At 57.4% G+C, this 25,762-nt stretch overlaps 1 protein-coding gene across 6 annotated transcripts; it reads left to right on the top strand.

Moving 5' to 3' along the window:
• Positions 1–1,481: 1,481 nt before the first annotated feature.
• Positions 1,482–25,690, top strand: MYH7B (myosin heavy chain 7B). Of its 6 annotated transcripts, XM_086332214.1 has the most exons (41): positions 1,519–1,648; positions 2,901–3,007; positions 3,164–3,307; positions 3,797–3,953; positions 4,259–4,286; positions 5,549–5,645; positions 7,893–7,916; positions 8,076–8,168; positions 8,307–8,370; positions 9,524–9,622; positions 10,289–10,392; positions 10,480–10,618; positions 10,905–11,023; positions 11,116–11,265; positions 11,448–11,618; positions 12,747–12,926; positions 13,021–13,153; positions 13,237–13,313; positions 13,744–13,831; positions 13,996–14,113; positions 15,782–15,905; positions 16,007–16,143; positions 17,143–17,398; positions 18,506–18,748; positions 19,406–19,582; positions 19,671–19,816; positions 20,114–20,204; positions 20,286–20,675; positions 21,569–21,695; positions 21,785–21,903; positions 21,995–22,191; positions 22,298–22,647; positions 22,817–22,941; positions 23,041–23,156; positions 23,613–24,009; positions 24,089–24,214; positions 24,299–24,469; positions 24,569–24,673; positions 24,756–24,851; positions 25,322–25,459; positions 25,535–25,690. In XM_086332214.1, the coding sequence occupies exons 1-41, from the start codon at positions 1,558–1,560 to the stop codon at positions 25,544–25,546; spliced, it is 5,826 nt and encodes a 1,941-aa protein (XP_086188340.1). In that variant the 5' UTR covers positions 1,519–1,557; the 3' UTR covers positions 25,547–25,690. The 6 variants fall into 6 exon arrangements, with proteins under 6 accessions (XP_086188334.1, XP_086188339.1, XP_086188340.1 ...); XM_086332208.1 differs by lacking the exon at positions 5,549–5,645 and having other exon boundaries at positions 1,482–1,648; XM_086332209.1 differs by lacking the exons at positions 1,519–1,648; positions 2,901–3,007; positions 3,164–3,307; positions 5,549–5,645 and adding an exon at positions 3,398–3,470.
• Positions 25,691–25,762: the final 72 nt, after the last annotated feature.

Raw genomic sequence — 25,762 nt, 5'->3', positions numbered from 1 at the left:
GGATCTTTGAAATTATTTCTATATATTTTATAGACTATAGATATGTCTATATATTTGTTGCTGGTAGCTTGTTGGTATGGAAGATTTCTCTTTGTGAGCTCAGCCCAAGACACCTGGCGAGATTCCTAGCTCTGGACCTCTTTGTGTCGTGTCGAGGGTTCCAGGATCCTTTGATTTTCTGACTCTAAAAATCTGTGGCACCACCAGGGCTTGAATGGGGTGACGCACAAGGAGAGCCCTAAAGTGAGGAAGGCAGCTGGAGTGTCAGCATCCCCAACTCCTGATGAGAGTAGGGTGCAAGAGAGGGCTAAGGTGGGAAGTTGGCTTCCTGTGAATCTTCAATGCCAGGATGAAGGAGGCTCCTAACTGGTCTACATTTCCTCTATTTTCTTCCTCTTCAGCCAGGTTATTCCTTTTCACCTGTGGTTCGAGACCTGCTTTTCTTCTTGTGTGATTTCCCCAGGGAACCTGGGAGAACTGGGGATAGAGGGGAGCAGAAAGGGGAAACGACAGCATCCAGGTGCTTGGAGAGGGATGTCTCACTCTCTCTGCTTCTCTTTGTTTCTTTCTTTATTTTTTTTTTAATCTTTTGGCCATGCTGCATGACATGTGGGATCTTAGTCTCCCAACCAGGGATCAAACCCACGGCCCCTGCATTGGAAGCGTGGAGTCTTAACCACTGGACCCCCACTCCCTCAGAGGGAAGTCCCCGCTTCTCTTTTTGATTTGGTCTCTGCCACTGCTTTTTGTTGAGACTTGACCAGTGCTCTCCTTTCTCTGGGCCTCGGTTTTCTGGATGTACAGAGAAGGCTGGACCAAAGAGTCCCAGAGTGCATCCTGTGGTTCCCGCTCTCTCAGTTTTCTTGCTCTTCTTTCCTGGGCATGCGGACATTTTTCTGGGTATATCAGACTCCCTGAGACTTGGTTTCTCTCCCCCAGTACCTCAGTCTTTCCAAATCTCTCCCTGCCTTGTCCCTGCCCCTGTCAGTCTGAATCTCAACCTCCCAGTCTCTGAGTGGAGTGAGTGTCTCTCTCCGCCTTTGTGATCCCTTGACAATGGGAGGTAAAAATAGCCCAGGGGCCGAGCTGGTGGAGATAAAAGGGAATTTGCCTTTTGTGTCCTGTGGCCAGGCTGGGGGGGCTGTGACACGTGGAGATTGCTGACATAGCTCTCCTCCGCTGACCTTGACGGCAGCAATAAAAGGGGGAGCCCAGCTCCCAGCCCTCACCGTGGTGCCGAGGTGGGTGATCAGGGCTGGAGTGGGAGCCCAAGGGAGGGCAGACAGGCTGGTGGGTGAGGGTGCTTGTGGGTTGGCACCAGTCTCTCCATTTCTGTGGGAGAGGATGCTCTGGTGTCTGAGAGGGTGCGTGCATGTGTTGGGGGCTTACCAAAGAATCACCTACTATTAGGTCTTGTGGGTTGGTTGATCACACCCCAGTTTGGGGCCCCTGCCCTTAGTCCCCTCTCCATGCCATCTTCCAGTGCCTGCTGACTTGGACCACCTTGAACCTCCAAGATCTCTGCTGCTGCATCCTCCGCCTCTCAGTGCCACTACCATGATGGATGTGAGTGAACTTGGGGAGTCTGCACGCTACCTCCGCCAGGGCTACCATGAGCAGATGAAGGTGCACACCGTCCTGTGGGATGGTAAGTGAGGGCAGAGGTGGGCAGAGCCACAGAGAAGTTCTTAAGGACTCAGAACAGGAGTGAGGAGGGGTGGCACTCCACTCGGGTCTGAAGGAGCCCTCTGGCCTGACAGCTTTAGCCCCAAGAAGAAAATCCCAGGGACCTAGTATACCTCACTTGGGTGTCTGTGAGCAAGCCTTGGTTTGCTCCTCTGTAAAATGGGACAGTATCGCCTGCCTCCTGTGACTGCAGTCCGCGGCCAGAGCCTGAGGCTTCTGAGACGAGAGTGCCTGGTATGTGTGCGGGCTGCCTTCACGTGTCCATAAAACCTGTGCTGGAGTTATTTTTAGTGCTTTCCCTAGAGCCAATCCCTCTGTTTATTAGGGACAGGAATAAAGGCGACTATTTATGACCCGGTTTGCTCATAGGACAATAATAACAATAGGCAATGTGTATCAAGCACTTATTGTGCGCCAGGCCCAGAGCAGATGACTTTCCATGCATCATTGCAACAACCTGGGGAGGTGGTGACCAGGGCCAGGGCCAGCTTCGTGGGCATGTGACCTCTGCAGCTGCACTGGGGGCCTTTTACTCTTTGCTATCAGCATCTTGAAATTTTAAATGATTTCTTAACAAGAGGACTTGCATTTTAACACTGGAGCCTGCAAGTTATGTAGTTGGTCCTAAGGTATTTGGCCAGTAGGTGACAGGATACCTGAGTCTTTAACTTTCATGATGCCTTTAAACTACCATGAAATATGGGCTCCCTGGAGCTCTGGGACCAGCTGCCTGGGCAGGAAGGAGCATAAGACAGACTTACAAGATGCAGGGCTTGAGTCTTGGGTGAAATAGGGGAGACAGAACCCACTAATATTAAGTGCCTGATACTGAGGGTTGCTCCAGAGGAGAACTAAGGCAATGCTTACAATGTTTTGCCTTTGAGGGACAGGCCCAGAGAGAATGAGGGATTTTCCACAGGTCGCAGGGCAAATACAAGAGAAGCATGAATCTGAACCAAAGTGTGTAATCCAGGGCTGTGGGGGACCCTTACTTCAGTCAGGGGATTCTTTGAGGAGATCTCTAGGGAAACCTCCCAGTGCTGCCTTTTCAGGAAAGAGGGTCTGGAGGGATCTTTCCTGGGTACTCCTGTGTCCTGATAGAGGGGCTCCTAGGCACACAGCTCTAGGGACACGACAGGGGAACCCAGTTGGGCCCCCAACCCCTGGATGTGCATCAGTCTCTTTCAAAGCCCCAATGCTCTCCCGGAAACCAGGGAAGAAGCGGGTCTGGGTACCTGATGAACAGGATGCTTACGTGGAGGCTGAGATCAAGTCGGAAGCCACTGGGGGCAGAGTCAACGTGGAGACCAAAGACCAGAAGGTTTGGCTCCCCCCTTTTCCTGGAATTAGCTCCTCTGCCTCCCGGAGGTGTAGCTCCTGGAAGGCATGCTCTGGATGAAAGGGGGTCTGGGGGTGTACAGGGGTGAGAGGCTGAGGTCACTTGGTTCCTGCCCCCACGATATGGCCTTCCTGGCAGGTGCTGACGGTTCGCGAGGCTGAGCTGCAGCCCATGAACCCGCCCCGCTTCGACTTGCTGGAGGACATGGCCATGATGACGCACCTCAACGAGGCATCCGTACTGCACAACCTGCGCCAGCGTTATGCTCGCTGGATGATCTATGTGAGCCTGGAACCGAGGAGGGGCCACGGGTGGGATGGGGCTGTGCGTGGTGGGGGCGGGGCCGTACCATCAGGGGCGGGGCTAGAGCGAGAGCCACAGCTCGGCGGGGTCGGGACCGTGGGGACGGCGCGGGGCTGTGTGTGGTGGAGGAGCAGGGCTAGAGGTAGGGTAGGGTGATGTCATGGGGCTGAGGGGGCGGGGCCACCGGCTGGTGGGCGGAGCTGGAGGTGGGGCTGGAGGTTTGGCTACGGGACTGTAGGGAAGGAGCGGCAGCCGCCGAGTCGCTGGGCAATGGGCTGTGGAGGTGGGACCACAGGCTGAGGGCAGGAGTGAGAGCTAGGGCGGGGCCAGGACGGCCACAGAGGTGTGGCGTCGCACCTTAGGCAGCTCATTTTGGAGAATTTTTGCAAAGATCATAGTTTTGCGAGGGCTAGAGCTTGAGGACGGGAACTTGGCCTCCAATAACCCATCTATACTCTCTCTCCCCAGACATACTCGGGCCTCTTCTGTGTCACCATCAACCCCTACAAATGGCTCCCTGTCTATACAGCCTCCGTGGTAGCAGCTTACAAGGGAAAGCGCCGCTCGGAGGCCCCGCCCCACATATACGCGGTGGCGGATAACGCCTACAATGACATGCTGCGCAGTAAGGGCTGCCTTGACTCCTCTCCCTGAGTCCTCTTTCTCTCCTGAGACCCTTCCCCCGGCTCCCGGCTCCCCTTCCCTCCACTCGCACTGCCCTCTTTTCCATCCCGCTGGACACTGAAGCATAGTCGTTCTGTGTCTTCAAGTGGGAGCTGGCCTGCAGTCTGAAGGTTCCCACCTGGTCCTTCCCATTTCTGGCTCTGGGTGGCGGAGGGGCTGTCCCAGCACCAAGGATATCCCAGGTGTTCCACCTGTGGCTGGTCCCTCACTTTGGCTAACTTCTCTGTCTCCTCCCCTTTCTTCCAGACCGAGAGAACCAGTCCATGCTGATCACGTGAGTGTGGGGCTCTGGGGATGGGGTGGGAAATGCTGGCCATCTGGCAGGAAGGGATTGGAACTAAAATCATTTCCCGAGATTGAATAATTGAATACAAAGTGCTAAGGGCAGGGGTTTTACCACCTAGAGCCAGTGTCCCAGGTGAGGCAAATTATAGCGTCTTCTCTGCCCCTGTTCTGAGCAGATAAGTAGAAAAGGAATGCCAGACTGATCACCTACCCTCATACCCCCTGTTCCTAGGGCCTGGAATCTTCTCTAACCTTGATCTTTGGGGAGTTCTGATTCTGGCTCAAGGAGGGGGGAGGAGATCCCCTTCCCTTTCCTCTTTATTTTAGTCGGTCAGTCATGTCTGACTTTGAGACCCCATGGACTGTAGCCCATCACACTCCTCAGTCCACGGGATTTCCCAGGCAAGAATACTAGAGTGGGTTGCCATTTCCTCCTGCAGGAGATTTTCCTGACCCAGGGATTGAACCCATATCTCTTGCATTGCACGAGTCTTCTTTACCACTGAGCCACCAAGAAAGCCCTTCTTCTTTATTACCAGCTTCTTATTTCTGAATCTTATTTATAACCCTTTGTTTGCCTCCTTGGGAAAGTGGTAGAATTCTCACATACCAAGTTTAGGTCCAGCCAAGCCAATATGGACATCGGTTGTGCGTGAGTGTGTGTATGTGTGTGAGTGTGCAGCCTGTTGGTTAAGAGTAAAGCCTTTGAAACCAGAAAGACCTGGATTCAAGTTCTCATGGGTCCACTTCCTGCTGGTGCCCTTGGTCCTCTGAATCTCATCAGTAAAAACAGGACAGTCCTGCTTACCTACTGCAGAGCTATAGGAGTCAGCCGGTGAATGTTTGCACCTGGCACCCAGCAGAAACAGCTACATGACCTCTCTGAGTCACATCCCCTTCTCTATCAAGAGGGTGATGATGGCGCCTGCCTTACAGGGTTCCTGAGGCTTCAGTGAACCAGTTCAGGTGAAGCACTCGGCCCAGGGCCTGGCAGTAAGTTAGCGCTCAGTAAACAGTGGCATCATGTGTTTTTTCATCTCACTGGGATGATTTATGCTGGTTTGTTTTGTAAACAATTCAACACCTCTGGGAGCTGACCCATCTCTGAGGAGTTTTGGGTTGGGGGGCTCCTGAGTTGGGAGCTGGGTGTGGGGAGGGCAGAAGCACCCTGCTGGAGAAGTAGGGTGCTGGGGGTGGGAGGAATTAGAGTAGCCAGATGGACATTGGTGATTCATGTTTGTGTCGTCCAAGGGGAGAATCGGGGGCCGGTAAGACCGTTAACACCAAGCGGGTCATTCAGTACTTTGCCATCGTCGCTGCCCTGGGAGACGGGCCGGGCAAGAAGGCTGTAAGACTTGCCCACGCGGGCACTGCTCCCTGCTGCTTCTCACTGTTTTTCTTTTCTTTTTTTTTCTCCTTTTCTTCTTTTTTTTAAAAGTTGATTCCCCAGAGCCTCTCGCCCTGCCTGAGCCTCCCACCCTGGTGGCAGACTCTGGCCCGAGCAAGGCTTGACCAGAGAGGCTGTGGCCATTCTCTGTCAAGTGACGCAGATCCAGGCTTGCCTTACTGTTCCCATCTGAAATGCAGAGGGGCGGGACCACATTGCTAGTCCTCAACATTTCATGTAATTTTTCCCTTTCATATTCTCACGACCTTCATATTTTAAAAGTTTACCAAGCAAGCTGTTTTTACCAAGAAGTAATAATCGGTTTCTTGGTTTTCATGCTCCAGTTACCTGCTGTCAATCAAACAAGGCAGGTTTAGCCAGAGCCAAGGGCACTTGGCCTTCCCAACAGTCAAGATTAAGGGCAGTTTTGCACCCTATGATTTCTTTATGGTTTTTGAAATTTTCTGAAACAATGGGGGACCAGTATTTTGGGGTTTTTTATTTGTTTTCAAGGTGCAGTTTTCCTTCCTAGCCCTATGGCCAGCTGTTTAGAGATGTGTGGGCACTGCACCCCCACCCCCAAATGGGTTGACTTTTCTTTCCAGAAGCCTAAGGCCTCCGCCCACCCAGCCCTCACTCCTGGTCTTGTTGAGCCTTGCTTTTATTCTGGGGCATTTTTCTTTCTTCTTTTTCTTATCTTTTTTTCCATTTAAAGTTTTTTTTTTTTTCCTTTTTCTTTTTGCCTTTTCCTGTTTTCCCATTTGATTTTCTTGTGATTTTTTTTTTTTTTTCAGTTTTGGTTTTTTGTTGTGGTGGTGGTTGTTTTTCTTGTTTGGTTTTGTTTTTGCTGTTGACTTTTTTGGTACTCTTTCCTCCTTCCCCTCCACCTCATTTTCCAACTCCCAAAATGTCTCTGAGGATGCTACAGGAAGTTGGGGCTCGGTCCAGGAATAGGAATGGAGGGCGGGAGCTGATGGGGCTGCAGCCAGAATGGGTGAGTCTAGGGGGCACCTGGGCAGAAAGGAGCCCTGCATCGTGGATTTGAGGTTTAGGGGAGCTGTCAGGCAAGGGAGGTAGAGAGAAAGCCTGGCCCACAGGGGCCATGGGCATTGTAGCTTAAAAACCTTATCAACCTGCCTCCCTTCTCTCCCAAATTTGACTACATCTATCAGAAGGAGCCCTATTCAAAAGCCTGGAGCTGAGTGTGTGGGGTGGAGCTCAGGGGAGGGCTCCTGCCATCTGTCTCCTGCCCCTGTCTCCCCAACAACAGCTCAGGGGGATTTTTAAGTCTTGGGCTCCCTGGAGGTGAGTGAATCACCAAAGTCTCATAGCATAGGACAGGTGGCATGGCACCTGTCACTCCAGAATCCATTCCTTCCTTTCCCCCCTTTTTTTCCCAGGCTGCTGGGATCCAGGGCAGGGAAGAGATAGAAGGGTAGATGGAGGGAAGATGAGGCTAGGAGAGCAAGTGGGGAGGAGTCCTTTGGTTCAGCAAGTCCCTCTAGATGAGAGACAGGTGGCTTTGGGCGTCATGGGAAGCAGGATGCCTGGACTCAGTGTCTGCCCTGCCCCTGACTTACTGTGTCATCTTGAGCAGACACTTTCCAGCTCTGAGTCTTAGGTTCCTCATTTGCAAATTAGGGCTAATAATATGCACCTGGCGGGGCTATTTTGACTAATACTCGATATACAGTTGTACAGTGAAAATGCACCCAATCATAATAGAAAGGAGAAGTGTGAAGAAGGGCCATCACAGAGGGAGGTCAAGGGTCAGAAGGTTTGGACAGGAAGAGTCTCTTCCAGCCTCAGAGAATCAGGGAAGACTTCCTAGAGGAGGGGGCTTTTGAGCTGGACTCTAAAGGGGAGTAGATTGTAGTCAGGAACCTCTGGGGCTTGGAACAGGGTCAATTCCAGGGGTGTGGGAAATGAAGGGATATGGAGGAGGCCAAAGACAGAGCTTTGGGGCACTGTGGGTAGGGGACACCCACACACAGCTCCTGCCTCAAGCCCCTCCCTGACTAGAGCCCTGCCTGCTCCATTTCTTGCATTTCTCCATCTAACAGCCCCTGGAGGGTCAGGCATAGGGAGTGGGGTGACATTTGGGTGACTAACATTCACTGTCCTGCTAACCCACCCTACTCCCCCACTGCCACACTCCCGCCTGGTGAGACCTCACACCTTCTAACTTTGTCTTCCTTCTCCTCCCAGCAATTTCTGGCCACAAAGACCGGGGTAGGTATGGGGCTGGTATGAGTGGGGCAGACAATTATTATGAAGTCCTGGGGACCCTCCCTCCCCTTCCCCTTCCTCTTCCCCTTCCCAAGCAGAGGTGGTCTGGGATGGGCTAAGACCCAGGACTACGGGGTGAGAGACCCCTCATCCTGCCACCAGGGCACCCTCGAGGATCAGATCATCGAGGCTAACCCCGCCATGGAGGCTTTCGGCAATGCCAAGACCCTGCGCAATGACAACTCGTCCCGCTTTGTGAGTGGCTTTGGTGGGAGACTGGGTGGGGTTGGGGCAGGAGGGTGGGGAGGCGGGGAGACACAAGGTCTGGGGAGCCCTGGGTGGATGGAGCAGCACTGCCTGGGCCCCCGACTGAGGCTGCTCCTCTGCCCACAGGGCAAGTTCATCCGCATTCACTTTGGTCCCTCTGGGAAGCTGGCATCAGCGGATATTGACAGCTGTGAGTTCAGGAGAGGGAGGGGAAGAAGGAGGATGGGAGGGGCCCAGGCCTGCACCTTCCCACTTAGATTGAACAAGTTTCATCAAGTCTTTGGGGCTCCCACCTGCCCCAGACGCTGCTCTTCATCCTCAGGCCACTGCCGAGCTCATGCCACCTCACCTCTCACCTGGAACTTTACCCACTGCCTCCACGTGATCTCCCAGTCTCCATTCCTCTGCCTGATCTTCTTTTAGCCAGAGTGATCTTTTTTTGGCTACTAATCTGATCACATCGCATTCCTGCCTAAAAACCTTCTCCAGATCCCATCACCTTAAGATGGAGACCCCCACCCTTATTTGGCGGGTCAGACTCCTTGTGATTGGGCCCCTCCCCCTACCACAACCCCAGCCTTTTCTCTGACCCTCCATCCAGCAGACCTGTGCCCCTCCTGCCCAGCCTTATCTCTGGGCACCTTGAGACCCTGTCCTGCCAGGAAGGTCTCCCCCAGTGTGTCTCTGCAGTCATCGCCTATCCCTGACCCAGTCCGGCTATGCAGACACTGGGTGCCCAGGTCACATGCACAGAGGGACCCCTCCACATTGACTGCTCCCCATCTTGGGATGCAGGGCCAGATCCTGACGGACAAGCATAGGCAGGTGGTGATGGGAGGAAACGTCGTAATTTACACCCTGATGGGCCCGTGTGCAAACACACCAAGGCTCTGCTCTCTGCACACACTGGCACACCAGCACACCTCTGGGGAAAGGAGCAGTCTGTGGGTGGAGGAATGACAGCCTAGATGAAAGAACAGAAAAACCAAGATCCACACGCAGGGGATTTCCCCGATGGTCAGTTAGGACAGTGAAGATTTGGCACTCGGTGCTGAGGGCCTGGGTTCAGTCCCTGGTCAGGGAGTTAAAATCCCACAAGTCAAGTGGCCAAAAAAAAAAAGACCCCTACACAGACACCCACATTAATACACGCACACTGGTGTACAGACACACACATTCCCACACTGTGGCACATGTGCCAATGGAGAGACCTCCCACAGCACATGCCGGGGGTGTGTGCAGACACGGCACCTCCATGTGTGCAGACACCCTTGCCCCCTGCTCCTCAGCCCTGGTGGGGTGACCCACTCGGGACAGTAGGCCAGCTCCTCCCTTTCCCCCAGATCTCCTGGAGAAGTCACGGGTGATCTTCCAGCTGCCCGGTGAGCGAGGCTACCACGTCTACTACCAGATCCTTTCGGGGAAGAAGCCAGAGCTGCAGGGTGAGGGCCAGCAGCCCGACGGGGTGGGAGTCAGAGCCCGCCGGTCTGGGTGGCAGTGGGGCTGCCCAGCCCTGTCCCGGGCCCCCACAGACCAGGCCCTGGGCTGCCTGTTCCCCTGCTGTTCTGGGGTCTGTGACATCCCTTCTTCCCTAGAGACGCAGCACTCCTTCTAGCCACCCACCCGCTTCCTGGGATTTCTGGTTCCTGCTGAGCCCTCCCCCTTGCGCTGGGGAACAGGCACCTCAGCACCTCTGCCCTGGCCAGGTTGTCTCTCTTGTCCTGAGACTAGAAAGGTTTCCCCCAGCACCAAGCAGGGAGCAAGGGCTCCATCTGGGCCTGGCTTACCTCTCTTGCAAGCCCCTCGAGGGCAGAATCTGATCCTCCCTGTACCCGAGAACCCAGACGGGGTCTGGGCCGGAGGGGTGGCCGTGAGCAAGGATCAAAAGGTGAGTGAGAGCTAGGGACTGTGGCTCTTTCCCCAGACTCATAAAGAAAGAGAAGCCTTGGGCATTAGAGTGGAGGAGAGAAACTCCGGGTACAAAATCTAGAGAGGGCCCTAGAGTCTCTTGCCGCAAGAGCCCCCAGGACCCACCACGCTGGGACCAGGGGAAGGAGGAGAGCTGGTGAACCCAGCCGACACCCCCTTCTCGGCTCTGTGTCCCCCAGACATGCTGCTTCTGTCTATGAACCCCTACGACTACCACTTCTGCAGCCAGGGCGTCATCACCGTGGACAACATGGATGACGGGGAGGAGCTCATGGCCACTGATGTACGTCTGGTGCGAGGGGAGCAGGTCCCGTGGCTCCGCTGGACCCTGAGGAGCCTAGAGTTTTCTGAGTCTTCCCCTTCCCCACAGCATGCCATGGACATCCTGGGCTTCAGCGTGGAGGAGAAGTGCGCCTGCTATAAGATCGTGGGGGCCCTCCTGCACTTCGGCAACATGAAATTCAAGCAGAAACAGCGGGAGGAGCAGGCTGAGGCTGACGGCACTGAGAGTGAGGCGCCCTGACCCTGACCTGACCTGGTCATTCTCTTGACCCTGATTCCAACCTCCAGCCCGTGACTGTGATCCCTGAGCCTTGTCTGCAACCTTTGACCTCAGTCTGGCCCTGATTTGTAAATTGTGATTACTCAACTCCAGCCCCTCACCCTTCTGAGCTGTACAGTTTGCTGATCCTGACCTCTCCCAACCTCCCTCTCCTAACCCTAAGTAGAGACCAGTAGAGCCCCCAAAACCCCTAGTCTTAGCCGCCTCCTCATCTCACCTGTGTGTCCTGCCAGGTGCTGACAAGGCTGCCTACCTGATGGGGGTCAGCAGCGGGGACCTCCTCAAAGGTCTTCTGCACCCCCGAGTGCGTGTGGGGAATGAATATGTGACCAAGGGTCAGAGCGTGGAGCAGGTGAGCTGCCGGCAGGCCGGGGCCCACCCTGGGACAGCCGGGGCAGGGTCCGCTTCTTGCCGGGTCCCAGCCCAGCCTCCCCACGACTCCAGGTGGTGTTTGCCGTGGGGGCTCTGGCCAAGGCCACCTACGACCGGCTGTTCCGATGGCTGGTGTCTCGGATCAACCAGACGCTGGACACCAAGCTGCCCCGTCAATTCTTCATCGGCGTCCTGGACATTGCGGGTTTTGAGATCTTTGAGGTGCGGGCAGGCCCATGGCCCCAGGCTCTGTTCTCTCTGGGGTGGAGGACCATAGGGGTGGGGGCAGGAGCCCTGGGGGTCTGCCTGGAGGCAGGGTGGAGTCCCGCACATCCCTGTTCTCTGTGGGCCTCCATGTCCCCATCTACAAGCAGGCCGGCTGAGCCGGGCGCTGCCCTCTACAGTTTAACAGCTTCGAACAGCTGTGTATCAACTTCACCAACGAGAAGCTGCAGCAGTTCTTCAACCAGCACATGTTCGTGCTGGAGCAGGAGGAGTACAAGCGGGAGGGCATTGACTGGGTCTTCATCGACTTCGGCCTGGACCTGCAGCCCTGCATCGACCTCATCGAGAAGGTGGGGCCCAGGGCCAGGTCACTCCGGCAAGGGAGTGCCTGTGTGCTTGTGTGTGAACGAGCGTGTGCAGGCATGCATGTGCGTGTGCATTGAAGTGAGCATGTGTATACGAGCATGACTGTGAGCGTGTGTGTGTGATGTGTATATGAATGGAAATGTGTGCGGGTGTGTGACTAGGTGTGTTGGAGATTGAGTGCGATTGTGTGTTGGTGAGCAGGGCGTGTGTGTGAGCATGCGTCCCTGTTGCACTGCTGACAGTAAGCCCTATTGCAGACACAGTTTCACTGGACCCTCAAAACTGTCCAGAACTACAGGGCAGGGTAGGGTGTGTTTGTTTATTTGCTTTATAAAACATTACACGTATTTCCCTATGGTACAAAGACTAGAAGGAAAGAAAAATCAAAGAAAAATGGAAAAATCAGAAATAAAGGGGAAAGAATATTTCCCCCAATCCTACCACGACGTGCATCCTCTCCATCCTTTATCCTCGGCATCTCTTTTCTCTAACGGACACAGACTCACTTCTCATCCTACCTTTTCTCTAAAAGTGTATTCTGGGCGTGGTGCTTTGTTGAAGAAGGCACAGTGGTTCACACAGCAGATGATGCCCATGCGTTTCTATAATCTCCTACCTATGCACATTCAGGTGGTCGACAGTTCTTTGCTGTTATGGCAGGAATGAAAGTATTCATGTCCCCATTTTGCAGGTTAGAAAACTGAGGCTTAGAGAGGTCTAAGGGCCCCTTAACCACTAAGTGAGGAAGCCAGAGTTTGACATCAACTGCATTTTTTGACAGCACCATGTGGGAGAGTGTGAGACCACAGATGTCGGGGGTGTGTGGGTGCAGGGGTGCTGGTTTGAATTTGCACACTTATAAGCAAAGAGAACAACTCAGGGCCAGCTGCAAATTGGTCAGAAGCGGGTTGAAAGCCAAGCCACAAACTTTCTTTCTTAGAAGACAGGGCTCCTGGGTGCAGATCCATTCTGCCTCCCTCTGGGCAGATGGTAGCTGAGGTTGGGGGGTCTGGGGAAGCTCCCAGAGAGTGGGGCTCCAGGAAGTGGGAGTCCAGCCCAGCCTGGATGGACTGGCTTGATGGAGACCCTTCACCCTTGTGCCCTGTCCCCAGCCGCTGGGCATTCTGTCCATCCTGGAGGAGGAGTGCATGTTCCCCAAGGCCTCGGATGCCAGCTTCCGGGCCAAGCTCTATGATAACCACGCGGGGAAGTCGCCCAATTTCCAGCAGCCACGGCCTGACAAGAAGCGCAAGTACCAGGCCCACTTTGAGGTGGTCCACTATGCAGGCGTGGTAAGTGCCTGTTGAAACCCCAGCTCTTGATCTCCCTCCTCCCTTCCTGCGGTTCCTCCGCCCCTCGGGTCAGCACCTGTCTGGTCTCTGGCAGGTGCCTTACAGCATCGTGGGCTGGCTGGAGAAAAACAAGGATCCACTGAATGAGACGGTGGTCCCCATCTTCCAGAAGTCGCAGAACAAGCTCTTGGCTACTCTCTACGAGAACTACGCTGGCTCCTGCTCTAGTGAGTACCAAGTGGTGCAAGTCTGCAGGGGACTCACGGAGGGAGTTCTCTGCAGTGAGTGACTGGCCCCTTGTCTGTCCTAGCTGAGCCCCCCAAGTCCGGGGTGAAAGAGAAGCGTAAGAAGGCAGCATCATTCCAGACGGTGTCCCAGCTGCACAAGGTGAGGCCCCACCTAGGCCCTGTGGAGGACCCCTCCCTGCCGCCCCCACTCGGTCCTGGCTCCCTGCTCTGTCCCCTGCACCCGGGGCGGGCGGCCGTTAAGACTTGCAGTGATGTTTAACTCCTCTCCACGTGAACATCACAGCAAGTCTGTGCTGCTTCCCGTCCCCACGCTGCCTGGGCAGGGTTTAGGGGGGATGGGGTGGGAGCCACGGGGCCTGTGGGAGGGCTGAGGATTGGTTGGGGGACTTGCCTGGTCAAATGGAAGAGGGCCAAGGGTCACAAGGAGAGTCAAAGGGTGTCACTGCAGAGACCCAGTGCTGAGGTGCCCAGTCCTTAGCGGGCTGGTCCATCCTTGGTGGGCTGGTCCACTGCGGCTTCCAATCCTGCTTCTCTGCCCTCTTGTGCTTTCTCCCCTCTCCCTCCCCCAGGAGAACCTCAACAAGCTGATGACCAATCTGCGGGCCACGCAGCCCCACTTTGTCCGTTGCATCGTCCCAAATGAGAACAAGACCCCAGGTAGTCACCCCAGGGGGGCTGGTTCCCCATGGGGGGACATGGGAGGGAGGGGATGGGGTGGCCAGAGCTGGGTCACCCCTCTCCACAGGGCTTGTGCGGCCTCGAATTCATGAAGGTGTGTCCCCTGACCGCTAGTCTTTTCCTTTAACCTCCACTGTGCCCAGGGGTCATGGACGCCTTCCTGGTGCTGCACCAGTTGCGCTGCAATGGGGTGCTGGAGGGGATCCGGATCTGCCGACAGGGGTTCCCCAACAGGCTGCTCTACACTGACTTCCGGCAGCGGTGGGTGTCTCCCGGCCCCAGCCCTGGCTCCTCCCTAGCTCCCCCGCCAGCCACCTTCCCTCTTACCTTCCTCCCAGGTGGAGGCAGAAGGTTGGGTGGGGTAGGAAGGGCACCAAGGAGGATGCAGGAGGGCTGGGGAGGGGGCTGGGGGGCATCCCAGTGGGAAATGCTAGTCGGTGAGACCTGAGGGACTGGGTTTGGGAGAAGTGAACAGGCTCTGGGTAAATACTGCAGCTTCAGCCAGCAGGGTTTGCTAATGAACTGGAAGTGGAAAGAGAATGAAAAAGACAGGGGTGACTTCCAGGTGTTTGGCCTATCAACTGGGGAGTTGGTGGTAGATTTACTAAGAAACCAAGATAGATTTTTAAACTTTTGGCAGGGGGAAGTAGGTGGACAGTGGATTGAACTCTCCTTGGAACATGTCAGACTTGAAATGTCTCCAGCAGGAAGCCCAGGAGGGAGGTCGGGCAGGCAGAGCCAGGTGTGGATTTGGGAGTTGAATGAGGGTTCACATGGACTAGGCTTTATGTAATGCCTGGCAATGAGCGCTTGGTCAGTGCTGTAGCCTCTCTGCCTTCCCTTTATAGGTTTGACTTTTGTCTGGCTGCAATTGTCCATGGGTCCCTCCCTCTTCAGAAGTAATTGTGGCCATCCATGCTGACCATTATACATGTGTGTCTGTAGAAATACTTTACACATGGGTGCACACACACACATGCGCACACACGCATGAGCACACACACACACATGAACATGCACACATGAGAACACACACATGTTCTATTTTTTCCCTGTAACCGTGTCTTGGGGATTGTTCCTTGTTAATAGACATAAGTCTGCATCATCACCCTCTTTAAAAAACATGAAGACTATTTTTTAGAGTAGTTTAAGGTTTGCAGCAGAATTGAGGGGAAGGTACAGGAAATTCCGACAGTCCCGCCTCCCCTGTGGTCAGTGAACCCCACCAGAGTGGGGCATCTGTTACGGTGGCGTCATAATCCCTCAGTGTGTATAGTCACCATTACAGTCCGTTCTCAGTATTGTGCCTTCTAGGACTTTGGGTAAGTGTAATGACAAGGAGCATCATCCATTTTGTTATGGAGTGAAGTACTCTGTAATCTAGTGACCCGTGCTTTGTAATCAGTCCCTTAGTGAGGGCCCTTTTGTGTTTCCAGGGTTTTGCCTTCACAGTGTGGTCAGCGCAACCTGACCCACACGGCCCTGTGCACACGTGCAAGTGTGTCCTTTTAGAAGTGGGCATGCCGGAACCCTTATTGATCTTGTGATCCACAAGATCGTGATCTTATCAATCACAATTCTCTCCCAATGTTTCTTCAGTTTGTGATATGCTGTAACACATCACCGTCTTTACTTTTTTATTGTCTTCTCAAAAAACTGATAAATAATTAAAAATTGTAAGTTAAAAATTATGACAGTGCCATAGGCCTTCTGTAAATACTGCCGCCTCTTAAAGAACTACTGAAGCCGTTTAAATATTACCTGAGCTTTTAAAGCAGAGTATGCCCACTCCCCGAGTATCACGAGGCTGTCAAGTGTCACCTGCCAGCTTGTTCAGTGGAGCCTGAACAAGCCTCCGAGAGGCCAGCCTCTCCAGTCCTCTGCTCCCTGCCCAGCACCCTCCTCACCAACCCTTCCCCACCCCCTCAGGTACCGCATCCTGAACCCCAGCGCCATCCCGGACGACACCTTCATGGACAGCAGGAAGGCTACAGAGAAGCTGCTGGGCTCACTGGACATCGACCACACCCAGTACCAGTTTGGCCACACCAAGGTCGGGGCACAAGGGAGTTAGGGTCCTGACCCGGTGTGGGCACGCACTCTGCAGGGGGTCATGCAGATGATTGAGGGTTATACCTACCATGCCTACCCCAGGTGTTCTTCAAGGCTGGGCTCCTAGGCGTCTTGGAAGAGCTTCGTGACCAGCGTCTGGCCAAGGTCCTGACGCTGCTGCAGGCGCGGAGCCGGGGCCGCCTGATGCGCCTGGAGTACCAGCGCCTGCTTGGAGGCAGGTGGGTGCGAGCAAGGGGGTGGGACACAGGGTTGGCGTACAGCCACTGTCCCCCAGCTCACAGAACCTCTAGGCTCTCTGAACCTGGTCGTACTGTCCTGTGGGTCAGATTTTGTGTATGGCTGGTTGAGTGTCTCCGAAGGGGCAAGGCTCTGCTGTGTGCCCATCAGCCCCCAGCTACCTGCCACTTCCTCCCCTCAGAAGGTGGGAAAAGAGAGTCCATCTCTATTCCAGGCCGTCCCAGAGTGTGGTCTGGAGTGAGAATAAGGGCATCTAGTGTTTTCTAAGAGTCTTATGTGCCAAGCCCTGGGCGAGATATCTTGTTTGAATTTATCTTGGTTAAGGTACAGGATGGACTTCTCAGGCGTCTCTGGTAAAGAATCCGCCTGCCAATGCAGGAGATGCAGGAGACACGGGTTTGAGGGAAGATCCCCTGGAGAAAGAAATGGCAACCCACTCCAGTATTCTTGCCTGGAGAATCCCATGGACAGAGGAGCCTGGTGGGCCACAGTCCATGGGGTCACAAAGAGTCGGAATAGACTGAACACACATGCAAAGTACTGGACAGTCCTAAGAGGCAGATGACCATCTCTGCTCACCAGAGGGGGTGTCTGAGCAGAGAGAGAGCTGTCAGCTGTCTCATGGGGGAGGTGGGAGGCTGGGATGGGAGCCCAGGCTGTCCGACCTTATATGACAGTCGGCTTAACCCCCACTGGTGTCCTGTCTTCAGGACCCTTGCAGGGACCACCAGGCCATTCAGGGTTTGTGAGCTCCAGCCCTGGAGGCAGACCTGCATGCCCTGGGCCTCTCCCTCAACCTCGTCTGTAAAGCAGAGGATTAGGACCTATTTGAGAGGCTGTTGGGAAGGTTAATGCGATCGACCACACACTGAAGTGCTTAGTGCAATGTCCGGCCCAGGGGAGGTGCTCAGCAACATCGGGGCTATTGCTATGAAGGGGCAGCTGTGAACCTGCTGACCACCTGCGGTCACCCCTCCCAGGGATGCCCTGTTCACCATCCAGTGGAACATCCGTGCCTTTAACGCTGTCAAGAACTGGTCATGGATGAAGCTCTTTTTCAAGATGAAGCCACTGCTCCGCTCGGCGCAGGCTGAGGAGGAGCTGGCGGCCCTGCGGGCAGAGCTGCGGGGGCTGCGGGGGGCCCTGGCCACTGCGGAGGCCAAGCGCCAGGAGCTGGAGGAGACGCACGTCAGCGTCACCCAGGAGAAGAACGACCTGGCCCTTCAGCTGCAGGCGGTGAGGCGGGGAGGGGCGGGCTTTCTTTCTGTGACCTGGTGCCCCGACCCCCGGGCATCCTCAGGGAACCCCAGGCTGCTCCGAGGAAATAGCACAGGCAGACCCACCGTGCCCCACTCCCCCCGACCACCCCCCCCGCCCCCCGCCCAGCCAAGGCCAACCTGGCATGTGCTGGGTGCTCAGGCTTTACCTGGGTCCTTTTTGCTATTCTGGAGGCTCATGGGCTCATACCTGTGTGCGGCCTCCTCATACCCAACCTCCCCACCCAGTCAGTGCACGTGCCCCAGTGCTCCCACACCCTGGGCCCCCATGGCTTCCTGCTAAAGCCTCCGTGGAGCCCCATCTCCCCAGCTCTCTCCTCTGCTCCCTCCCTGAGAGAGTGCCAGGCTCTCTTCTCTGGTTAAGGGCCATGGGAACCCAGGCAGCAGGTAATAGTAACAACCAAAGGGCAGAGATCAAGGGTCCAGATCCTCCCCCAAGTCCACAGAGCCCTTCCTTCCTTCCTTCGGCAAACACCTTGAGTGTCAGGCACCACAGAAGCTCTGGAGATAACACTGGTGGGAAGACAGACGGGCCTGTGCTCAGAAACCCACCCTCTAGAGCAGGAGATGGTTATCCGGTCAGGTGGTAAGGAAACAGTGCGGTGGCCGAGAATCTGAGCCCTCTGTGGCCCCGCAGGGCCCTCCCCACCCCGACTTCAGTGAGGGCGGACCTGGCCGTTGGCTTCTCTCCATGAGCCTTGTTTGGGCCTTTCTCTGGGTCGCCCCGCAGCCTAGGTTCCCCTCTTGTCCCCCGGTCCATCCCTCCACTTGTGCTCTCATCCCACCACACCTGATTGCCTTCAGGGCCCAGAACAGGTCATTGGCATGGCATTCCTTGGTCCCAGAAGCCAACTGAACCTGTGTCAGGCCTTGGCATGGACACATGAGCTTTCTTTCTAGGACCTGGCCTGGGGTCCCTCGGCTGTCCTGACTCTGCGCCATTCCCGTGTCCCCCTCCAGGAGCAGGACCCTCGGCTGTCCTGACTTTGCGCCATTCCCGTGTCCCCCTCCAGGAGCAGGACCCTTGGCTGTCCTGACTCTGCGCCATTCCCATGTCCCCCTCCAGGAGCAGGAAAACCTGGCGGATGCTGAGGAGCGCTGCCACTTGCTCATCAAGTCCAAGGTGCAGCTGGAGGCAAAGGTGAAGGAGCTGAGCGAGCGGCTAGAGGACGAGGAGGAAGTGAACGCAGACCTGGCTGCCCGCCGCCGCAAGCTGGAGGACGAGTGCACAGAGCTCAAGAAGGACATTGACGACCTGGAGCTGACGCTGGCCAAGGCCGAGAAGGAGAAGCAAGCCACGGAGAATAAGGTGTGGGTGCGGGGTGGGGTGGGGAAGAGCTGTGGGGCCAGGCACCTGCAAGTCCCACACCTGTGTGGCCCTGGGCAGGTCTCATCCTGTGAGCCTCAGTTTCCTCCTCTGTCAAATGGGGCTAATAGCAGCACTTCCCTAATTAGGGCGGGTGAGGATTCAGTGTGTAACTAGGCTGTGTGAGCACTCGCCACCAAGCTTCACACGTAGTAGGTGCTCAGCAGATGCTCGGATCGTCATCCACCAGCTCCATGTGCCCCAGGGGCCTTCCCTCATTGAACCCTCTCGAGAGCCCGTTGGTTCACAGTCTGGGGGGACTGACTCCATCATACAGGAGGGGAAGGTGAGGCTCTGGGGGAGGGTGAGCTGCTTATTCAGGTTCTCACAGGTGCTCCCTGAGGAAGCCAGGAGTAAGAACAGCTGCTTAAACACCCCTGAATGCCCAAATAGCTGGCATCTATTGATCTCTCAGTGCCAGCCAGACACTGGGGAAGGGCTCAGTAATCCCTCGAGGAGGAAGTTACAACCATCCCTGAAGGATGAAGAAATTGAGGCTCGGGATGAACTGACTCACCTGAGGTTCCCTGGCTGGAAGGGGCAGCTGCTCAGGCCAGAGTTGGGGGAGGCAGCCCCACAGTGACCTTGGCCCCGACACAGGTGAAGAATCTGACGGAGGAGATGGCAGCACTGGACGAGTCTGTGGTCCGGCTGACCAAGGAGAAGAAGGCCTTGCAGGAGGCCCACCAGCAGGCCCTGGGTGACCTGCAGGCTGAGGAGGACCGTGTGAGCGCGCTGGCCAAGGCCAAGGTTCGGCTGGAGCAGCAGGTGGAAGATGTGAGTTGGGGCCACAGCAGGGGGCTGCATGGAGGGGCCGGGCTGGCCAGGACAGGGGGGAGCCCACCCACCCTGTCCTGCCCAACAGCTGGAGTGCTCCCTGGAGCAAGAGAAGAAGCTGCGCATGGACACGGAGCGGGCCAAACGCAAGCTCGAGGGGGACCTGAAGCTGACGCAGGAGTCGGTGGCAGACGCTGCCCAGGACAAGCAACAGCTGGAGGAGAAGCTCAAAAAGTAAGTGTGGGGAGGGCCCAGCCCCGACCTCCTGCCGCGGGGGCCTCCTGAGCCTGCAGCTCGCTTCTCGTCGCCCCCAGGACTCTAGTCAGTGTTGCATCACAGCAGAGGTTGAACCGTAGGGTGAAGGGGGCCCACTTAGGGCCAGGCTCTAGGGCCGGGGCTTGAGAGGGAACTCTGGGGAGATCTTGAGGGCTACTCCAGGCACAGTGCCTCAGCACAGCATGTGTGCTGGGGCTCCCAGCAGATTGGCGGCAGTTAGGACCTGGGCCGGCTCACGCCCACCCTCTCCCCCAGGAAGGATTCGGAGCTGAGTCAGCTGAACCTGCGGGTGGAGGATGAGCAGCTCCTTGGAGCCCAGCTGCAGAAGAAGATCAAGGAGCTGCAGGTGCATGAGGGACGGGGGCGGGCGAGGACCCGGCTCAGGGGCCCATGGAGGTGACCCTGCCGCCTGCCTGCCCGTCCCCAGGCTCGGGCCGAGGAGCTGGAAGAGGAGCTGGAGGCTGAGCGGGCGGCCCGGGCCCGCGTGGAGAAGCAGCGGGCAGAGGCGGCCCGGGAGCTGGAGGAGCTGAGCGAGCGGCTGGAGGAGGCCGGCGGTGCGTCAGCCGGGCAGCGCGAGGGCTGCCGGAAGCGCGAAGCCGAGCTGGGCCGGCTGCGGCGGGAACTGGAGGAGGCGGCTCTGCGGCACGAGGCCACGGTGGCGGCCCTGCGGCGCAAGCAGGCGGACAGTGCGGCCGAGCTGGGCGAGCAGGTGGACAGCCTGCAGCGTGTGCGGCAGAAGCTGGAAAAGGAGAAGAGCGAGCTCCGCATGGAGGTGGACGATCTGAGCGCCAACGTGGAGACCCTGGCCCGCGGCAAGGTGTCGGCCTCCTTCCTGACCCCGACCTCTGACCTGCCGCTTAGCAGCCCACCCTCACCGAACCCCTCCTGACTGCAGCAGCTGACCCCACGCTCTGAGCCCTGAGCACCCCCTGCCTATCTGACACCACACTAGTGCTGATCCTGCACCTGATCCTGATCCCCGGCCCCTTCACCTGGCACCCAGCCCGAAACCTCCCCCACCAGTTCTGACCTCAAACCCTACCTCCTAAACTCTGTGCCCTGATGCCAAAGGATTTTGACCCAGCATCCAATTCCAACTTCTCAGTCTTTAACCTCTGAATTCTGACCTCATCCCTATCCTGTTTGGGCTTCCCTGGTGGCTCAGATGGTAAATAATCTGCCTGTAATGCAGGAGACCTGGGTTTGATCCCTGGGTCGGGAAGATGCCCTGGAGAAGGGAATGGCAACCCAGTCCAGTATTCTTGCCTGAACAATTCCATGGACAGAGGAGCCTGGTTGTCTACAGTCCATGGGGTCGCAAAGAATCGGACATGACTGAGCAAATAACACATACCTGACTGTTCTTGTCCTGAATCCCAGCACCCAACCCTGACCCCTGACCTTTGTACCACCTAATCTTAACAGCTGACCTGTGACCACTGTCCCCAGCTGACTTCAGACTCTGGTATCCTTACCTCACCTTGACCCACTGGCCTTAGGACAGGTTCAGCCAGCTCACTTCTGACACCCATGTTTTAAGCCATAGTCCAGCACTTGAATCTCTGACCCTGAACTTGGGGTTCTGTTCTCCCTTTGATTCCTGGCACATGTCTAGCCTTCCAATTCCTGGCTCCAGTCTCTCTGATTGGCAGCCCTAGATCCTGCTTTGTGGGTCTCTGACTTGTTCTGATCCCTGACCCCGGCTCCCAGGCCAGTGCAGAGAAGCTGTGCCGGGCATATGAGGATCAGCTGAGTGAGGCCAAGATCAAGGTGGAGGAGCTACAGCGGCAGCTGGCAGACGCAAGCACCCAGCGTGGGCGGCTGCAAACCGAGAGTGGTGAGGCACGGGGCTCAGCGGGCCACGGCGGGGCCTCCATGCTGTCCACTCGCCTTCACCTGACCTGCTGGCTCCCCTTTGGCCTGCAGGGGAGCTGAGCCGCCTGCTGGAGGAGAAGGAGTCTCTGATTAGCCAGCTGAGCCGCGGGAAGGCCTTGGCCACCCAGAGCCTGGAGGAACTGCGGCGGCAGCTAGAGGAAGAGAGCAAGGTGGGCCAGCTGTGGGCAGCCACAGAATGGCGGGGGTGGGGGCACAGGGCCACCGGCCGGCCCCACGCTGAGGTCACCGGGCTCTCTGCAGGCCAAGAGTGCGCTGGCTCACGCAGTGCAGGCTCTGCGGCACGACTGTGACCTCCTGAGAGAGCAGCATGAGGAGGAGGCTGAGGCCCAGGCTGAGCTGCAGAGGCTGCTGTCCAAGGCCAATGCCGAGGTGGCCCAGTGGAGGAGCAAGTACGAGGCAGATGCCATCCAGAGGACCGAGGAACTGGAGGAGGCCAAGTGAGTGCCCTGCCGGCCTGGCCAGCACCACCTCGGGGCGGGGTAGGGTGGGGGAGGATGCGGGGCTCAGCTACACTCCCACATCCCATCTGTTCCCGCGGCCCAGAAAGAAGCTGGCGCTGCGACTGCAGGAGGCAGAGGAGGGGGTTGAGGCCGCTCACGCCAAGTGCTCGTCGCTGGAGAAGGCCAAGCTGCGGCTGCAGACCGAGTCAGAGGACGTGACCCTGGAGCTGGAGCGGGCAACCTCTGCGGCCGCGGCGCTGGACAAGAAGCAGCGGCACTTGGAGCGGGCGCTGGAGGAGCGGCGGCGGCAGGAGGAGGAGATGCAGCGGGAGCTGGAGGCGGCCCAGAGGGAGGCCCGCAGCCTGGGCACTGAGCTCTTCCGGCTGCGGCACAGCCATGAGGAGGCCCTGGAGGCCCTGGAGACGCTCAGGCGGGAGAACAAGAACCTGCAGGGTACGGCCCACCATGGGGTCAGAGCCGCCCTGGGGGTCACTGGGAGTTCCCTCCGAGTCACACAGGCAGGGTGCCCTGGCCGGGGCACCCTGGAATTACGAGGGGGTGAAGTGATGTGGCTGCAGCATGAGTGGTGGGGTGGCCCCTCAGTGCCCTGTCCTTTCTGCAGAAGAGATCAGTGACCTCACAGACCAGGTCGGCCTCAGTGGGAAGAGCGTCCAGGAGCTGGAGAAAGCCAAGAAGGCGCTGGAAGGGGAGAAGAGCGAGCTCCAGGCAGCGCTGGAGGAGGCTGAGGTCAGGAGTGGGGCGACGCTGACCCGCTGGCTCCTCTGGCCTCCCCTCTCAACATACGTTCGTGGACCTCCTGGCTCAATGGCTTGTTCTATACCCCAGGGGGCCCTGGAGCTGGAGGAGACCAAAACCCTGCGGATCCAGCTGGAGCTTTCCCAGGTCAAGGCTGAGGTGGACCGGAAGCTGGCAGAGAAAGATGAGGAGTGTACTAACCTGAGGTGCGGGGGGCTGGCCCTCCTCTCCAGGCCGACAGCCTCTCCCGTCCCAACCGTCTGAGAGCAGAGGGCAAGAGGTGTTGGCTGAGCCCCAGCGTGCACACAGATTTGCATGACACCTAGTCCCCCCTCCCCAGGACTTTCTTTGGGGGGAGGAATGGATTATTGTCCACAGTTCAGAGGTGAACCGAGGAGAGGCCAGAGGACTTGTGCAAGGTTACACAGTAGAGGCAGAGCCAAGATTCAGTCCATGTCCGTTTGCTCCGGAGCCTCACTCTTGCCTGTGAAGTTGCTCTGATGGGCAGCAGGCAGTCATGAGGGGCTTGAAACCAGGGAGAGTCCGGTCACTTAGTCCAGCTTACGTCTCCAGCATTCCTTTTGCGCCTGTCAGCAGGTGCGGTGCGCGGGCCCCTGCTCCTCGAAGGTCACCACTCCTCCTTCCGTCCCTCCCAACCATAGGCGCAACCACCAGCGGGCAGTGGAGTCCCTGCAGGCCTCCCTGGATGCGGAGACTCGGGCCCGCAACGAGGCACTGCGCCTCAAGAAGAAGATGGAGGGTGACCTCAATGACCTGGAGCTGCAGCTGGGCCACGCCACCCGCCAGGCCACAGAGGCGCAGGCTGCCACACGGCTGCTGCAGGCCCAGCTCAAGGAGGAGCAGGCGGGGCGGGACGAGGAGCAGCGGCTGGCGGCAGAGCTCCGCGAGCAGGCACAGGCCCTGGAGCGGCGGGCCGCCCTGCTGGCCGCGGAGCTGGAAGAGCTGCGGGCAGCCCTGGAGCAGGGTGAGCGCAGCCGGCGGCTGGCGGAGCAAGAGCTGCTGGAAGCCACGGAGCGTCTCAACCTCCTGCATTCACAGGTGGGCACTGGGGGTTGTCACCAGAGCGTGCGGGGCGGGGGCCTGCAAGGCCCAACTCTAAAGCTCTGCTTCCCTGCAGAACACAGGTCTCCTGAACCAGAAGAAGAAGCTGGAGGTGGATTTGGCCCAGCTGAGTGGGGAGGTGGAGGAGGCCGCCCAGGAAAGGCGGGAAGCCGAGGAGAAGGCCAAAAAGGCCATCACTGATGTGAGGCTGGGCCGGGGCTGGGGATGCCAGAGAAGAGTCCAAAGGGACCGTCACCTCCTGATCAGACCGCCGCCTCCCCCACAGGCAGCCATGATGGCGGAGGAGCTGAAGAAGGAGCAGGACACAAGCACACACCTGGAACGGATGAAGAAGACGCTGGAGCAGACGGTGCGGGAGCTGCAGGCCCGGCTGGAGGAGGCAGAACAAGCCGCCCTCCGGGGCGGGAAGAAGCAGGTGCAGAAGCTGGAGGCCAAGGTGTGTGCGGCCCGCCTCCCAGCCTGCTGCTCTGGCGGGTGGGTCAGCCCCGGGGAGGGCAGGCCAGGGGCAGCAGGCCCACCGGCTGGCTGCTTGTAGGTGCGGGAGCTGGAGGCCGAGCTGGACGCGGAGCAGAAGAAGCACGCAGAGGCCCTCAAAGGGGTGCGGAAGCATGAACGCCGGGTCAAGGAGCTCGCGTACCAGGTGGGTAACCAGGACCACCTCGAGGGGTGGCCCTAGGGCTGGGCTGCTTTGGGCAAGACCTGAATCCCCTTTGCCTGCCCAGGCTGAGGAGGACAGGAAGAATCTGGCTCGCATGCAGGACCTGGTGGACAAGCTGCAGAGCAAGGTCAAGAGCTACAAACGTCAGTTTGAAGAGGCGGTGAGTGCACGGAAGTCTGGGTCTTTGGGGCCTAGTACCAGTCAGGATTCCGGTGGTCACCCCACTTCTACAGCTGGCCCCAGTCAGTGGGGATGCCAGCAATGGTCAGGCCTGTTCCATCTCTGGGCTGTGATTTCCCCCACGGTGGCTTTGTGTGTTGGTTGGGACAGTGACCCCACTGCCCAGTGGGAAGAAAGACAAGTTTCTAACAGGTCCAGCAAGACACAAGACCTAGCTCTGTCTCTGAGGGGACCTCTCTGATTTCCCCTTCCAGGCAGGTCTGGCACCCAGGCACCTCTGGAATGAGTGGCTCCATGCCCTTCCTTCCTGCCGTGGGGACTGGGGAGGGATGGGGAGGGCCGTGGGCAGTGGTGGTGAAGCAGACTGGAGGACCAGGAGAAGCCGGCCCCTTCTGGGGCAGCTGACCGTCTCAGTGATCAGAGAGTGAGCAGGCCTGCCTGTGCCCACAGGAGCAGCAGGCCAACACCAACCTAGCCAAGTATCGAAAGGCCCAGCATGAGCTGGATGATGCAGAGGAGCGGGCAGACATGGCGGAAACCCAGGCCAACAAGCTGCGGGCACGCACCCGGGACGCCCTGGGCCCCAAGGTGAGGGGTGGTGTGGGGCACCCTCCCTGCCCTCTGCCCCGGAAGCCGCTCACTCAGGCACCCCTCTCCCTTTAGCACAAGGAGTGACACTGGAACCCTGGGCTCTGGGAAAAGAGGGACACCTGCTGTCTGCCCCAGCCTGATCCTGGCCTCTCTTCATTCACACATGCTGGAGCCTCGCCACCCCAAGCCCTGCTCCACCTTGAATAAACCCCGTGGCTGCAGCTCTGACTGGGTTTCTGCTCATTCTTTGGGGTTCAGGAGGGGAGGGGAGCACATGGTCTCACAGACAAAAGTCAGGCC

This window comes from Bos grunniens, chromosome 13 (genome assembly GCF_055505025.1).
Source record: "Bos grunniens cultivar Pamir isolate PY7600 chromosome 13, Bosgru_T2T1.0, whole genome shotgun sequence".
Lineage (NCBI taxonomy): Eukaryota > Metazoa > Chordata > Mammalia > Artiodactyla > Bovidae > Bos > Bos grunniens.
Note: the sequence above shows the minus strand (reverse complement) of the source record. Positions and strands in the feature narration are given on the sequence as shown.